The following is a 17,037-nucleotide window of genomic DNA, read 5'->3' on the forward strand; positions in this document are numbered from 1 at the left end:
TGTCGGGCTCGGATGGCGGGCGCGCGCGGGCCGAGGTCTCGGCGGGGAGCGAGCGAGGACGCCGCCGCCGCCGCCGCCGCCTTTCGGCGGCGCCGGCTGGAACACTGGCCCGGGTGGAACGCCGGGGGCCTGACAAGCGGCGGGGGTCTGGAGACAGGAAAGTAGGTCGGGGCCGAGGGGGAGGGGTAGGATGGAAGAGGCGCGCGCATGCGCGCTCCCGGTGACAAGCGCGAAGGGCGGAGCGGGGCGCATGCGCACGTCGGGGCGGGGCCGGGGCGCGCACGCAGGGCCAGGAGGAGGCTGCGCGGGGGCACGTACTTCTGGCCTGCGGAGGAGCAGGCAAACTGCGGGCGGGTCCGGCTCTTCCTCCTTGACCCGGGACTCCGGTCTGGATAGGAGAACGGAACGTGGCATTGCATTCTCCAAATAAACCGTAACTGCGGACCCCCACTTCCCCCCAGCCACAAATGCTTCTCTCGAGACAGACTCTGTGATTATCAATTTTATTAGACTTAGGAGGGAAAGATCTTCAATATTCTCTCACATTAAAAAAAAGTAGTAGCCCAGCGTAGTGGTGTACGACTGTAATCCCAACACTCTGGGAGGCTGAGGCAGGAGGATTGGAAGTTCGCACCCTGCTTGAACTTTAGTGAGACCCTGTCTCAAAATTTTAAAAAAGTTAAAAAAAAAAAAAGGTAGGGGGCGTAGCTCAGTGCGAAGGGCGCGGGTACAATCCCCAGTACCAAAAACTAAGTACAAAAGCTGCATACAAAAGGTGAGCTCAGACGACCAAACTTTCCCGGCTGAGGGCCAAGTTCTGCAAGAGAAAAGAAAGGAAGGTGTCAACTGGGCAGGCTCGCAGTGCCGGAGAGGGCTGGCTGAGTGGGGTCTGCTATTTACTAACCTTCTTGAGCTTCCGCTCCCTGGAGGCCTGAGACTCAGTCTCTGAGTACGGGGGCGGCGCCGCAGGAGGGTAATAGGCCTCCTCTTCCTCTTCCTCCCTGTAAGGTCTCCTCTCCCCTGGCCCCTTTCTCCTCAAGGCCTCTTCTAGGAGCCGCCCATCATATTGGGGATCCTTGGACCTGAAGCCATCATCCCGGGGGTCCCGGGACCGGTAACGGGATCTAGGGTCAGCAGGAGGGCGGTCCCTACACCTGAAATCATCGTAGTGGGGACCTCGAGAGTGTGGGAAGTCCCTCGAGTCATCTGAGTTGTAGAGGTCATCGCGGCTGCGGCTTCGAGGGGGTGCACGGGTACGTCCTCTCCCACTACCTACAGGAGACCTCCTTCCTGATTCTGCAGAGTCTGGCCGGGTGAAGTCATCCAGAGCATCCACGGAGCGGGCTCGGGGCCGGCCACTCCCTGCCCGCTCTGTGGGGGGCTCCTGCTCCCATCTCCTGGGACTCCGAGGGGACTCATCCCGAATTGGGCTCAGTGCAGGACACCGGGAAGGTCTCGATCTCCAGTCGTCCTCATGGAGGGAAGTGACTTCACTCATGGCTGTAGGAAAGGTGGATGTCGCTGATGCTCAGAGGAGCCCAAGGGTAGGCAAGAGATCTCTGAGATCTGCAGCAAGCATCTCCGAGCCAGGAATCAAGGAAATGTATCTCCCACTGGACCCTAAGTCTCCTGCTTACCCCGCTCAACACGGCCATTGGGGGGACCAGGACGAGAGGGATCAAAGTTGGCCAGCTCCTTCTCCATGTAGTACAGGACTCTCATGGAATCATCCTGCTGATTGGCCTGGATCCTGTATCCACTACGAACTTCTAGGGATAGAGGCAAAAGTGACCAGGTTTGCAGGAAGGATGCTGACTCACTCACCCTGCCCCCCTACTGCCCAACCTTGGAATGATAAACTCTCACCAGAGGTTGAATTGCTGTCCGTGTCTCGAAGCAGGGGTACTTGGGAGCTGTGGCCGCCCACTAGGAGAGACTGACTGGCTGTCAGTGGCTGCCCAGCACCCCTCCCCCATCCACTCTTCCTTCCAGCCCTGCCCACTTAGGCTCTCCCCAGGCCTCACCTGAGCTGTTCCTGTCAAAGTCTCCAGGGTACCCTCCAGGGTAGCCATTGTAGACTGGGCCCATGGGAATCATGGCTGGTGGTGGTGGTGGGGTCTTGGCAGGGGAGAGATGAGCGTAGGTGCTGGGAGCGTAGATGCTTGGCACCCCTGAGGTGGCTGCTTTGCCAGCAGCGTACACTAGGAAGGCACAGTGGGCATGAGAAGGCATCTAGGCACCAGGCTGTCCTAGCCCATGACTACACTCTGGAAAGAGCTAGGGCTATACTTCACCACTCATTCCATTTCCTCAGGACCCCCCACCAAGGCCAGGGGACATCAGCTTCCCTGAGTCCTATCTCCTACATGATTCCTCAAAGGCTTTAGGAATAGGGTGCACGATAGCAGCCCACAACCCCAATCTGTGGGTCAATATGTTTACATTACAGTGGTTTACCAACATGTGACAGTCCAAAGTTTTATGTGGAATTCCAACTTTCCAGGCACCTCATCAATAGATGCTTCTGTAGGCATTTAGCTGACAGTGGGCAGAGCCACACTTCTAGCTAAGTGGTGGCCCACATTCTGCCCACCACTGTGACCACAAGCAGGAACCAAGTTTCTCCTTAGATGGCCAAGCCCCTGCTCTAGAACAGTGAGTTGTCTAGGGCCTGCCGTGACCACTCGGCTGTCATGTGTGGTGGGTGCCCCTCCCGTCCACTGGGTTGCCTCCCAGCCAGATGCCAATAGGTACACAAGGGTCTTTGGAGTTAACTGAGCTGCCAGTGCCAAGCAGCAAAATCAGTCCTCTCAGGTTTCCGTCTCTTGGCCACACCTATTCCTACCCAGCCTGCCAGGCTCTAGGCTTGATAGCTCAAGGGCAAATCCTTTTTCCAGGTCCCAGTGGTTGCTCCTTCAGCAAAGTTACTTCCTCCTTGGGGCTCCAGAGCCTGAGGTCCCCCTCCCCCCAGCTTTGATTTAGCTCAGAAGCAGAAGTCTAGGATTCAGCCCTGCCTAGGAGAAGCCCTTCATTATCTCAGGTGACTTGCCCATGCCCTAATTAGCAGTGGGAGTGCCTGCTTCCTATGTGTGAGGTTGTTGCTGCAGCAGAAGTAAGGGGGTTGCTTTTGGTGGGTGACAGGGTCTTGGCATGGAGAGGTGTGGCCTTGGGATATGTGAGGCCTGGAAACAGACTTGGGCCTTGCTGGCCACACTCTTTCTTAATAGTTAACTGCTTAGTGGCAGCCATTGGGGAATCCGTAAAATGGACTAATGCTCACTGCCTGAACCAGAGTGGTTATTCAAACAAGGAGGGAACAGGATGGCCGGCACCATGCGCAGAAAGCAGTGAGGCCTGCTCGGAAAGATTGCTGGCCACTGAGTTCAGCAGCCACAGCATGAGCTGGCGTGTACAGTGGCACTGTCTCCCATGAGACCTCAGAGAGAAGGGAACGATGCCCATAGCTCATATGGCAGTTATGACAGTCCCTGATCTGCACCCAGGCCTGCAGTCATCACTGATGCTGACAGTGGCAATGGGCAGCCGCTAGCAGGCAAGGTATGTAATAATCTCGTACTACTTACCACCCTGTGCTAAAGGTTGCACACCTGAGGTCACCCCAAATTCCCAGACTCGCCCTGAACAGTAGGGCTCCTCTGTCAGGAGCCCCACTTCCTGGGGGAGAAACACTCCAAGAGGGCAAAGCGCTCCCTGGGCCTGAGCCAGCTGGCAAGCTGGGCACCCAGTGAGCGGGGCTCCACCTGCCCCTGCCTGTCAGGCCTGTGACTGTGTGTGCTCTAGGTCTACCCAGACACTATCCTGAAGGACAGTGGGGAACTGGCAACGGCTCTTTTCCCTGTGGTAGCCTAGGCCAGCGAGGAAAGGAAGACTTTCTTCATGGTGAGGGAGATTATTTTTCTTTTTTTCTTCCCTGTGGTACTAGGGTTGAACCCAGGAGTGCTAAGCTACATTCCTAGCCCTTCTTATTTTTGAGTTTCACTAAGTTGCCCCCGGTGGCCTGGAACTTGCCTCAGCCTCCCAAGTAGCTGGGATTGCAAGCATGGGCCACAATGCCCAGCTTAACTTTCTTCTGTTCCTTCGCTGTCTTTAGCCCCTTCATCTCTGGTCCTCCTCCTAATCTTCCACAGGTGCCTGCTCTGATGTGCTACACACGATCCTGAACATAGGGTCCACACAAAACATGCAGCATATTTGTGTTACTTTGGCATTTATATTTTGTTTTTTCTTTTTTGTGAGACTGGGGATTGAACTCAAGACATTGAGCTTGCCAGGCAAACGCTTATTCCACTGAGCTATCTCGCCAGCCCTATTTGTGTTACTTTGGGAATTTGCTAGAATACATGGTACCACTAACTTTGATTACTTACCATTTTTCACTTGCGATTTTATTTTTAAGTGACATTTCAATTTCCTGTAAATAATCTCATACTACTGGGACATTTTACTTTTATCATGTGTATTAAATTATACTTACAAGAAAATCAAAATTAAAAGCTGAAGTAAATAATAATGCAAAGTAGCAGGTACTTACTCCTTGCTCTGTTTTCTCAGGGCAAGAAGATGTGTTGTATCCCATGCAGAGCTGATATGTGGGTACTTACAAGCCTCTGGGCAGCAGCACTTCTGCGGGCAGCAGGGGCACCTGACATAACAGCAGCAGGTATGCGGGCAGCACTGACACCAGCAGATGCCCAGGAGGAGGAAGACAAGGAAGGCAGCTAGGCACACCACGACCACGAAGAGCCAGTCTGTAGAGACAGGACAGGCCTAAGCTGGGAGGGGGCAGGCTCCACAAGGCAGAGTGCAGCTGACACTTGGACGAAGGGGCCTGTTTGCAAAGACCCTCAGGGAACCTGCAGCTTTTGCTGGACTCTCTGCGCCAGAGGCTAGGGTGCAGTGGCAGAGGGTTGCCCAGCTCTCTATGACCCTGTCCCAAGTGAGGGACTTCCCTGGGTTCAAATGGACAAGGCAGAAAGTAAGAGGCAGCATGGCCAGAGCAAGATAGACTACAGCCTCCAGTGAGGGGAGAGAGCCATCGCCCAGGCCCCGAACCCTGAAGAAAACAGCAGGCACCAGTCACTTGAGCCCCTGCCTACACCCCAAGCCCATCCTCAGCCGGCCCAGTTCACCCGCAAGCTACAGCTAGGCCACTACCTGTCCCAAAGTGAGGCGGGTTAATGGGGACCCCCAGCGAGCAGTGGTTAGGGGGTGGGAAGAGACAGAAGTAGTATGTTGGGGCTCCCAGAAGCCCCCATCACGGAGGGCTTCAGCCCCCGTACCTTCCATGGGCCCCGCCTGAAAACCAGGTAAGAGCTCAGTCACCCCTGAGGTCCTGCCTGGAGGGACAAAAGAGAAACAGGAAATTACACTGGCCAGAACCAGCCCAGGCCACCCCTACCCCTAAAATGCCCAGCTCCAGCTGGCCAAGGCAAGGTGTGCTCCATGGCACCAGGGGAGGGGCCTGCCCTCCACCCCGGATAGCCTGCCATCATCCACCCATACTCTCTGGCCCCACAGGAATCCCGCACATAGCCCTTGCGGTCCAGAGGGCTACCCCAGGCCTGGCCCTGCGCCCTCCTCGCCTGCATGGGCCCTGTCATCCCAGAGTTCCCACCCAGGTGACAGCAGCACAGGCACAGTACTCCTGCGGCCCATCAAGATGTATTACAATCTGAAGAAATATTATGCTGCATATAATAATGGCTTCTTTTTATAACGGTCAGAAAGATATACACATATCTTTAAATGGCAAAAAGGGCCCAGGAAGGCAGCAGTACCTATGGCCCATACAAGTCAAATGTGGTCCTGGTTCTGTAACCCTGGAGGGTCCAATGTCTATTCAGGCACTGTCTGATATGCACACTTCCCAACCCAGTTTTTGCCTCCCCCGCCCCATCCACAGGGAGAACTCTGTGCCCCACCAGTGTTGTATTACACAAGCCTACACACACTCACCCTCCCCACCCCAGGGCAACAGCCCTCTCCAGGGTGTCTGGTGGCATCACATGCCCTAGGTATCAGAGCAGGAGCCAATCAGCGGGCCTCCCAACGTTGCCTATCTACAAAGCCACTTCAGAATGGTACTGCTGCTGGTTTGGATGGGAAATGTGTCCCAAGGCACACATGGTCACAGCTTGATCGCTAGGCTTCGGGAAGGGCCTGGGTCAGCCGGGCTTTAACGCATCAGTGACTAGGTCACGTGGGATGGTATCACTGGGAGGTGGTAGGCAGGACAGGCGTGCCCCAGCTGAAGGGAGTGAATCACAGGGGCGTGGCCAGAGCTGTGCCCAGATCCTAGACCCTTTCTGCACCCAGCTCCCAGCTGCTCTAGGGGCTGTAGCTTTCCTCTGCCAGGCCCTTCCGCCACCATGCTTCTGTCTCACTGCAGGCCTAAGGCCATGGAGCCAGCTGACCATGGCCTACAAACGCACAATTTGTGAGCTAAAATAAATCTTTCTTCATTAAAGTTGATTTATGTCATGTATTTTTTTTTTTTTTTTTTTGATACTGACTAATGCGCCAAGTGTTTGCCTTTTTCCCTCTCTTTGTCTCACAGTATGCAGTGGGGGTTTCCAGGGGCTGGGTGACATCACTGCCCTGATGGCTAATGCATTGTGTACTTGTACAGCTTTCGTGTTAAAAAGTTCCCAGCTTCTCAAAGCAGGTGGGTCAGGAGTCTGAGGCCACCCTAGGCCACAGGAGTTCAAGGCCAGCATGGACTATTTGGTGAGACCAGGCTCAAATACAAAACAAAACCAAAAACAATCCCAGGTGTAATTTCTAACATATTAAAGAACTGTAGGTAGAATCCACAGAAACTTTTAACAGAACCTCATTTGTGAGCTCCAAGAGCCTCACAAATGTTTTAGAACGTAAACAGATCCTGGGGTGAAATCCTGAGAGCCACTGGTGCCAACTGTGGGTTTCACCTGAGGCTCCTGGTCACTGGTAACCTGGGGCTGTGTTCCCTTCACCTGCTTTGCACACGCAGAGGACTCTGCCCGGTGCCCAGCATCTTTGCACAGAGCACCCCATGACAGCGCCCCCTCCGGGCAGGGCACAAAGGCCCCCAGCCACACCAAGGCTGCTGGTGACACCCACCCTGCCCCTGGCACTGCTTCATTTTAGATGCGCTTGCACACCTATGCTTTGTGTAAATCACACAGTGCCACACCAGCATGGCAGAGTACAAAGGTGCTGTTCTGGCAAGGCACTTAGGGTGTCCTGTGGCTGCAGGGAGGTGGCAGAAGATGAACCCAGCCTCCTCTCAGTGACAGAGGTGGCCCTCAGGCCCCAGGTAGATGAGGAATACCGGGGTGGGGGTGGGCCTCACAGAACAGGGGTGGATCTTCCTCCTTGCCATCACTGCCTAAGCACTACAGTGCAGGTCGCTTACACCGCCTTCCCACTGTTACCTGCAGTACTAGGTCACTGCTTAACACAGAAGATTTCCAGTATGCAGGAGGATGCAGGTAGGTAGTGTGAGTCATTTTACAGAAGGAGCTTGTGTGTTTCGGTGTCCTGGAACTGACTCCATGGATTGTAAGGGGCAACCGTGTACACAATCACAATCAACCCTCCCCCCACACTGCTGATGGCTCTGATCACGTCTCTTAGTGTCTCATAAAAAAAGACAACCAGAAGCAGTAGAGTTTTGGCTTCTCACCACTCTTATTTCGGCTCTGGCTGACCTGAAACACTGCAGGGGGTAGGGTCCCTGCCTGGGGTGCAGGGCAGAGAAGCCCAAGTGACTGGCCATGCCGCAGGGCAGAGCGAAGCAGGCAGCAGAGCCCAGCAAGTGGGCCAGAGGACGGAGGGCAGACACAGAAGTGCACAGAGGGGCTGCCCCCACTTCCCCAGGGCCCAGCCCCACTCACCCAGCACAATGAGCTCTGCGTAGGCCTCATTGTTCCCCTGGAGGTCCTGGGCTGAGACCACAGAGCAGTAGTACACGCCGCTGTCTCCCCAAGCCGTCTGCTCGAAAGTCAGGTCAGCATCTGGTCAGAAGAGAGGTGTGAGGCCACCTGGCCCCTGCAGAGCCTGAGCCTCCCCACCCCACAGCCACAGGCCAGCTGGGGAGGGACTGCAAATGAATCAATCAAAAATTAAACCATTCTCACCTTTGGCACGCATTTATTTTTTATACTGGTTTTTAAACCCAGGGCCTTTGCACCAAGCTGCATGCCCAGCCTTTTTTAAAGTTTTGAGACAGGGTCTTCCTAAGTTGCTAAGTTGTCTAGGCTGGGGTGGACGTGTAAACCTCCTCTGTCAGCCTTCCAGAGCACTGGCATTACAGGGTGCCACCACGCCTGGGGAGGACACGTTACTTTGTATACTGTAAACACCGAATGTGGGTTACCTCCCAAAGTTCTGTAGGAGAGGTTACCTCAGCCACCCCGAGTCCTGCAGTTCACGGATGGCAGAGCTGGCACAGACTGACTCTAGGGCCAGCATTTTTCAACTCAGAACACCCTCCCAATGGCCTCAGAGCCAAGGCCAAACCTCCCCCGACACAGGCACCGAGCCTGGGACAGATCAGGGGGCTGGGCCAGAGAAGAAGACACTGCTAACTAGGCCAGACTGCATTCAGGAGGAGATGCCCAGGCACTGAGAGGGTGTGATGTGTGGGAGAGAGACTGACTCTCCCAGTTCCCACCCCTGTCCTTCCATCCCTGCATTCCAGGTCAGGCCCTGGGCTTGGGGACAGGGCTTGGGGACGCTCTGGTCTGCAGCTGCCCTAGGCAAGGAACCTGTTAATTATGGCACTAATGAAAGTCTTTTAAGCACATCCGGTTTCCTAACTACTCCTCAGGTCCTAATTAGTTAAATTCCTTCAGCCATTGAACAGGACATGGCACCTGCTTGGCAGCCCTGCCACAGGCCCACAGGGGACAGGGACAGGCTAGAGAGGAGCATGCATGCCAGCAGAGCTCACAGGTCTTCCTGGGCCCACAGAGCCCTTGGGACACTCTGACCACAAGTCCCCACACCAACTACTATCTTCTCCACTCGCTGCACTTATGCCGGTCTTGGGCCTGCCTCAGCTTCCCCTCTGGTGGTTCTGTTTCCCCCACTGTGTCTTCTCTGGGCTGGTTCTTTGTTGGTACCTAAGCCACAGCATGGGGGAAAGTTCTGTGGCTGTCCTACCTTGCACAGTTCCCTGCCCAAGTGCTTGTCTCTGCTCTGCTGACAGAGGGGGCTTCACGTACCAGAAATGAGTCTGTCTAGGTCAGTGGTGGTGAACCCATGGCATGCGTGCCACTGAGGGCTGTTTGTATAGAGAAAGCTCTAAAAGGTCCACCAACTCTGGTCTAGGTCACGACAGCCTCTGATGGGGCTGGTCCCAGGATGTGCAACAGGCCCTTCTCCTCTCATGCTGACCTTCCTTTTCTCCTGCTGTCTGCTCCAGCATTCTGCGTACAGACAGACACTCGAAGGATTTAGCCAACATTCAATGAAAACCAAATGTGTCCTATGCTCCAGGTGGCATGTGAGGCAGGTGGTGGATGGAAAAGCACGGTTGTCTGGTCTGTGTCCTTCTGGGTTCCCCCAGACCCCGTCAGGGGATTCCTAAGATTGGGGTCACTTTCATAATGATACTGAGACATCACGTCTTTTCCCTTAAGTATACTGTGGCCTTTTCCACAGCGTACGTGACACCGCAACAGATCAAAGAAGCCTTGAGAATCCAGCTTCTTCTACGCAGCCAGAAGTGAAGAGATTTACAGGCACAGGAAACAATGCCACTCTTCTCATTAAAGGCTTGAGGAGGGGCTGGAAATATGGTTACATTTCATAAAAAGTATTTACTTGTTAATTTTGGTTTTTTGAAACACAGTTTCACTACACATATTCACTTATTTTTGATTTTTTGAAACAAAGTCTCTCTACACAGTTCAGGCTGGCCTTGAACTCACTCTGTAGCCCAAGCTGGCCCTGAACTCATGGTGATCCTCCTGCGTCCGCTTGTGCTGGGAAAACAGGCGTGTGCCACCACACCTGGCAGAAAAAGTTTTGTTATTTTTGTAATGAGTTTATGATGGTCTTTGAAATGTTTTTAAAATGCAGTTTGCAAACTACAAAAACACAAGCTTATCGAGGTCCACTATAATTAAGAGTATAAAGTAAAGAGGCGGCGAGACCAAGATTTCTGCCACGGAGGACTCACCCTGGAGCTCTTATTCTGAGTATGGAGGAGAGACAGAAACCAACCACAGGACGTATCGGACAGTGATAAGCCGTATGGAGCAAATGGAGTAGAAAGGGACCAAGCGCCAGGCAGGGAGGGAGAGCCGTGCAGTAAATCAGGAGGTCACCTTCAGGTCATACGTGGCAGAATGGCAGCTGTGCCTCCCTGCTACAGCCAGGCATTTAGCCCCCATTTATTAAGCCACTGCTACATGCTAAGCAGGCCCCTCTGCATGAATCCACTCTTTTCACTGATCTTCACAAACTGTAAACCAGGTTTTCCTAAATACATAGGTTTTCCTTCCATGCCCTTTGGGCCGTCATTTCTATCCAGATCTTGGAGAATCAGTGGTGGCTGCCACGTGCTATGGTCTACGGCACTTCCGGCTACCGCTCACGCTGAGCTAGCTTGCAGGAGGGTTTGGGTCCACAGGATCAGGTCAAACAGTTCAATAGGAGCTGCTCAATGGGGAAGAAAGTGGCCAAGAAACTATGGAACTGGCCTGGCTGGGGAACGCCACGCAGCCTGTCCCTGAAAGGCCTGAGGCAGTGGTCCACCGAGATTCTAATCATGTATTCCTGACACCAGAAAGCAAGAGCTGGGCCCTCCCCAGGGCTGAAGAGGTGGGGATGAACCCCCGCTGTGGCAAACAATTATAGAGGCTAGAAGCTGAAACCTGGCATCTCCAGGGACTGATCTGGCGGGGCCTTGATGTATTTTGTTTGGACGGCATGTTTTCAAAATCCACAAGAAATATGGTTTTCCGGATTCTTCTGATCAATCCTAAGGCTTCAACCTACTTCCTTCCTGCAGGGTGGACCCTGTTCCTGGTCACAGTGGCTCGGCATGGTTTCAATTGTTTCAGGTGCAGGGAAAAGATGCCAGTCTCCAGAAAGAACACAGCAGGCCTCCTCCTCCACTCTGGCCTCTGCTTCCCCATCTACACGTAGCAAGGGTGGCCTTGTGATTTCCAAGGCCCCAAGGGCTCTCTGTTCTAGTCCTGCTGACAGCAGGCAGTACACGGCCCCAAGCAGCCTGAGGTGGAAAGAACAGAGGCCTTAGAGGCAGATGCCCCACACTGCAACCAAAGATAGGGGGCACGATCCGCCTGGGTGGAGGGACACCCCCAGCTTGCCTTGTAAGCCCAGGGACACCACAGAGAAGCTCTCCTTGCCCTGCCCCGCCACAGTGCAATTGCAGAAGGCTGCCTTGGCACTGGAGCTCTGCAAGGACATGGTCACAACACCAGTTACCTACCACGGCCTGTAGCCAATGTGGCTCATGTCAAAGCTGTGTGAAAGAGCTAGGCCTCTAAGGTCTCTGGACACAAAGGTCTCCCTTGGATAGAGCCTGAGGGGGGCTCTGGGGTTTTGTGTCCACTAGAGGAGCCCAGATTCCAGGGGTACTCTCTCTATGTGGCTGTCCTCACACAGTCAGGCTCAATCCAGGCTGGCACAGCATAACTCCCAAGATGCCTCAGGAATCGCAAGATGCTTTGGGCTGAGCTGGTCCCCCCCAAAAAAAACAGGGCTGATGGACTCTGTCCCTGCAGCCCCTGCCTTTAATCTGGGGCCTGACAAAGTCAGAAGTGTGAGTCAAAACCCAGTCTCTCAGGGACCCCCTCTCCATTCTTCCCCAATGCCCAGGACCAGCATCGTGTCTTTCTGTAAGCAGTGGAAGGACACACTCATTATGTGTGTGAGCCCTTGCCCCCTCCCCAACTGCCACCATACCCGCCCCCTCTGCCTTCTGGATTCTCCAGGGCCCAGTCCCAGTCTAGCCTCAGATCATGCTGACAGTGGTCACACGGTGGGCACGTCCAAGTCACTGCACACAGCACTCATCTGACACTATCTTCTTTTCACTGCTTAGCTTTGCCTGAAATTCTCTTACTCTTTCTAAACATGCTTATACACTGCCATCCTAAGTTAGAGTGCAATCTCCTGAGGCAGGGACTTCGGCTGTTCTGATCACCACTCTGTCCCCAGCACCTACAAAAACACTTGGCACCACTGAGTGTAGTGGCTCATACCGGTAATCCTAGCACTCTAGGAGGCTGAGGCAGGAGGCTTGAAAGTTCAAACACAGCCTGGGAAACTTAGCAAGACCCTATCTCAAAAAATAAAAGAAGAAATAAAGGTTGGGTGTGTATCTCAGTGCCAAGGCCCTGGGTCAATCCCCAGTACTAGGAGAGGAAAAAAAAAAATCACATGTCCCTTTAATTCACTCTTGTCACCTCCTCTTTGTTCCCTGGGCGAACACAGGCTATAGGGGTGGGGATGAAGCCCAAAGGGGCTGAGTTGGAACCCAGCTCAAACCAGGTATGGCCCTAGGCAGGTCATCTGATCTCACTCGGCTTCTGTGAAGTAACAATGAGGCAAACAACTCACTCCAATGACTGTGTGGTCCAAATATATTCGTCTGGGTGGGTGCAGCTGACGTAGAGCCTGGCACTTGGGAGTGCTTCATCAATAGTCTTTTCTATCAACTCTACTTACGGCAGGAACTATTAGTGTCATTACAAAATAATCCGCTGCGTCTCCCTCCATCACCCTGTCTGCTTTATCTGGAAGCACCCAATAATCTATATATTGTATTCATCTTCCTCACTGGGACCTGAGCTCCAGGAAGTGATTTACCAGTTTGGTTTCCAGCTCTGTTCTCAGGGCTTAGAATAGCACCTGGTATACAGTAGGTGCTCAATAAATCTGTGATGAAGGAACGCATGGAAGGGAGAAAGGAGTCCTCCCTGAATTGGTCCCTCCTGACAATGGTACTCATGAACTCCTGGGGCAGACTCTGGGCTGCGCCCCGGGCGCACCAGCCTCCCTCCCACCCCACCTCGCCCCACATACTTCCAGTGATGGTGATCCTCCGGCCCTGGTAGTAGTCTCCCAGGGTCACAGCATTGCCCTGCTTCGTAGCCACGACCCTGACGGTGCGCACGCTATCCTGGCACTCCACATATGGGTTGTAGCCGGGATTGCCGGCTGCCAGCTGGGCATTGATCTGGTTGTCCACACTGGCTGGGGAGAAGGCGTCAGCAATGCGGTCCCGGCAGAAGGATTTGTACTTCCAGATCACAATGGGGGCTGTGAGGGTCGAGGTCATCTGGTAGGAGCAGGGCAGGGTGACGGGCTGGAACAGGATCACTACGTGGTAGGGGTTGGACACGGTCACCTGGATGGCACGGGCAGGCGCTGCAGGCAAGAGGGACCGATGCTGAGCTCGGAAAGTCACATCACCACGAATGAGCAACACACCAAGTTGACAGAAGCACACTCATTGTTCCTTAATCCCCAGGATGGGTGAGGCAGCTCCCATAATCATGCCCATTTTATAGAGCCAGGGGGCTGAAAAGTGCCCGATGCGAGGCTGCAGGGCCAGACTTCCAGAATGTGCTGTTCATCTCTTTTCCTAGCCCCAGCCAGCCCCTGAACCCCGAGGTTCTCTTCCTGTCACAGAAAGGGACAAAGCAGCTCTCATATGCAGAAGTCCAAAGGCCCACTGTCTCCTGGGCTCTCAATTCAAAACGAGTTTCCAAGGGATCCAAGTTGGTTGGGCTTTTGTGAAATTTCATTGTTTGAATAAACCCCTTCCTCTCTGAGAGGCTGAACCCCACCCCCCACCCCCACACACATCTCCATCAGCCTCCCCCCTCTAGCCTATCCCAAAGCCACCTTAAATGCGTCCCCAAATGTGTCTGGTCATAAAGCACAGTGCCAGGCCCCACCAGAAAGCACGCTGGGCCCAGATGGGCGCCTGCCAGCGAAAGATGGTTTCAGGTCCACAAGTCCACCTCACTGACTGCTCCACACAGACACTGGGCAGTCGCGGGAGATGGGCAGGGTTGGGGGTGGAGTCCCCAGTCTCTCATCCACTCGAGCCTGGGAACTCTTTCCCATCTCTTTTTCCAAGGAAATATCTGATCCAGACTCCTGCCCTCTCCCCGTTACTCCAATACTTCAGGCACTCGCTGTGTGCCGAAGACCCCACCCATACCGGACTTTCCTGTGATCGGCTAGTGCTTCACCCCCATCCCACAAAGAAACCCCATTTTCTCTAGCTCCAGAGGTGATGAATGCCGAGTTTCACTTCCTGCTATCTCCCAACTGGGCAGAGGGAGCGGAGAGGCGGGGGAATCCCCTGACCTGGGCACGCAGAAGCCTCCCCAAACCCGCAGATCCCGCATCTCGGACCCCCCACACGGGGGCCCCTGGGTCCCCCAGCTCCCCGGCAGCTCAGAGCTGTGTCCAGCTCGCTTCTGCAGCGTCCCCCGCCGGCGCAGCACCCGCGACCCGCACCCCATACCTGTGCACCAGGTGCTGAGAAGGAGCCACAGGAAGACGACCGCGGCCGGGTGGGAGCCGGGGCCGCACGAGCGCGGGGAGGCCGCCGGCGCCATCTCGGCCGTCTGGGCGCGTCCAGCCCGCGCGTCCCTTCCCAAGTACCAGGAGAGTAGGGGGCGCGGCGAGCTGCAAGGCCCGCGGGGGTGCACGCTCCTCCCCTTCCCACTTCCGTTCCTTGTTCTTTTCCAAGCCCAACCTGCTGCGCTCTAGGAGTTTTAACTAACAGAAACAAAGTGGACTGAGCGCACGCTTTCCGCCGTCGAGGGGGGGAGGAGGGACACTTGCGGGAGCACGGAGACCCTGCGGGCCCCCACCCCCCGCGCGCCTCGGGCAATGGATCGGCCCAGGTACACTGGGGTGGTAGCCAAGGGCTGGGCTTGGGGTGGGCGGTGGGGAGGGGCTCCTCGGCCTCCCTCCCCGGAAGTGGGCCGACCCAGGTGAGCTCCTGCAACCCCCCCCCCCCGGCCTGAACCAAGTGACCGGCCCGCCAGGAGGGAGCCGGCCGGCCGCGGGTCCCGTCCACTCGTCCCAGCCTCAGCCCAGCCAAGCCGACCGAAATTCTCGGGAACAGAGACGCACTTGACGTGATTCACCTGTTGAGAGTGGGCGGGCCCCGCCGCGCACCTGTTCCCTCCCCACCCACACCCCCGTCCCGGGCTATGGACCCGCCTAGGTGCGCCCCGCGGGGAGGGGCGAATCTGAGCTAAGTCCCGGCGCCCGCTTCCCTGCACTCCGTGGGATTCCTCGGCTAGGTTACACTAAGGTGCAGTGAGCTTCTTGTGCGTAAGGAGTTAAGACAAGTTCCTGGAAGGAAAGCTCCGCACCCCCTAGGGACGCCTGAGGGGACTCGGACTGTGCAGAGTTAGAATTTATTGCGAAAGTTTTCGCCACTTCCCCCTACTCCCAACTCTTGGTTCAGCCTCAGGGCATCCCTCGCCCCAGGCCAGAGTTCCGGAAACTCTGGCTCTTAAAGGGGCCGAGCAGGGGCGCCCAGATCCCGGGAACTGGCCACCTGCGCTGAGCCGGGCGCGGCGCGGTGTGGCCGGCAGCCTGCGCTGCGTTGGACGCGACTCTGCTGCCCTCCGGTGGCGCTGAGAGGATGTGCATCCTGGGGAACCGCACTTGACCACAGAGAAGTTGCAAAGGGGCCACTGGCTGGTGGACCAGCGTCCAGACTTGTTTTATTCCATCATGTATTGTACTGGTCTCTTCGCGCAAAACAATGTCATGGCGCCTCAGTCTCATCAGAAACCAAAAACAGTGGCCTGAGCGTCCATGTGCTCCCTCTGGTTCAACTTCACCCTCAGTGACTTCCTCCTGGTTTCTCAGTCATCCTCTCAGACCGCCTCAGGGTCATAGCCCACGCCACTGCTCTACCGGCTCTTTGCAGTTTTCTATACGTTCATGTCATGTGGGAGTAAAGATAGTTTTACCCTTTCTTTTGCAATTTGGATGACTTTTATTTCCTTTTCTTGTCTAATGGCTGTGGTGAAGGTGATCATCCTCGTCTTGTTCCTGGTCTTAAAAACTTTCTTTCAATATTGAGTATGATGTTAGTTGTGGGCTATTCATAAATATCCCTCACATGTTGAGGAATTTGCCCTCTTGTTAGTTTTCTGAGGCTTTTAAAAATCATTCAAAGGCCTTAGATTTTTGTCCAATTACCTTTCACCAGTGAAGATAATCACGTGATCTTTTTCCTTTGTTCTGTTAAGGAATGAAGGAAATGTCAGATTCAGTACTGACTGGTTTCTTGCCGATGTGGAAGCACCCTTGAGTCACTGCCTGTCCGCATCCTACTTGGCCATAATGGATGCTGCTTTAATATGCTAATAAACTCAAGTCGTTCGTGTTTTGTTGAGACTTTTTGTATCTAGGTTTAGAAAGGAAACTAGCCTGTGTGCATCTTTTCTAGCGATATCCTCATCTAGCTTTGGTATTAGGGTGTCTTGGTCATTTTTCTCTTGTTGCTGAGACAAAATACCTGACGCCCAGAATTAGAGAAGGAAAGGTTTATTTTGCTCACAGTCCGTGGAGGTTTCTGTCCATACTTGGCTGGTTCCAAGGCAGTTGCACATGGCGGAGGGCAGCTGTTCATTGCAGCAGAAAACAGCAAAAGCAGCAAGATCAAAAAGGGAGGAGCAGGAGGGCACAAGCTACTCTCCCTCCCTTATATTATATCTAGGCTGCCCAGCCCAGGGCAGGTGTAGCACTGTCATTCATAATCCCAGCATCGGACCACAAATTAATTAAAAACTCAAGAAGCCTGCCTTCTTGCTAAAGGCTCAGGCTGTTCTTAAACTTGCAATCCTCCTGCCTCATCCTCCCACATACCTGGGATTAGAAAGGCGTGTGCCACCATGCTCTGGATCGTTTAAAAAATCCATTCTTAGGGGCTGGAGAGATGGCTCAGTAGAATAAGCACTTGCCTGGCAAGTGCAAGGCCCTGAGTTCAATCTCCAGTTCCACAAAAAAAAA

At 54.4% G+C, this 17,037-nt stretch overlaps 1 protein-coding gene across 2 annotated transcripts; it reads right to left on the minus strand.

Moving 5' to 3' along the window:
• Nucleotides 1–678: 678 nt before the first annotated feature.
• Lsr (lipolysis stimulated lipoprotein receptor) lies at nt 679–14,732 on the minus strand. 2 transcript variants are annotated; one of them, XM_023721553.1, is made up of 10 exons: nt 14,522–14,732; nt 13,066–13,410; nt 7,899–8,018; nt 5,301–5,357; nt 4,623–4,769; nt 2,025–2,201; nt 1,867–1,926; nt 1,638–1,769; nt 906–1,500; nt 679–815 (listed from the first exon to the last, which is right to left on the minus strand). In XM_023721553.1, the coding sequence occupies exons 1-10, from the start codon at nt 14,613–14,615 to the stop codon at nt 782–784; spliced, it is 1,761 nt and encodes a 586-aa protein (XP_023577321.1). In that variant the 5' UTR covers nt 14,616–14,732; the 3' UTR covers nt 679–781. The 2 variants fall into 2 exon arrangements, with proteins under 2 accessions (XP_023577321.1, XP_023577322.1); XM_023721554.1 differs by having other exon boundaries at nt 679–819; nt 910–1,500; nt 14,522–14,705.
• Between the last annotated feature and the right edge of the window lie 2,305 nt (nt 14,733–17,037).

This window comes from Octodon degus, unplaced genomic scaffold (genome assembly GCF_000260255.1).
Source record: "Octodon degus isolate 3935 unplaced genomic scaffold, OctDeg1.0 scaffold00083, whole genome shotgun sequence".
NCBI classification, from domain to species: domain Eukaryota; kingdom Metazoa; phylum Chordata; class Mammalia; order Rodentia; family Octodontidae; genus Octodon; species Octodon degus.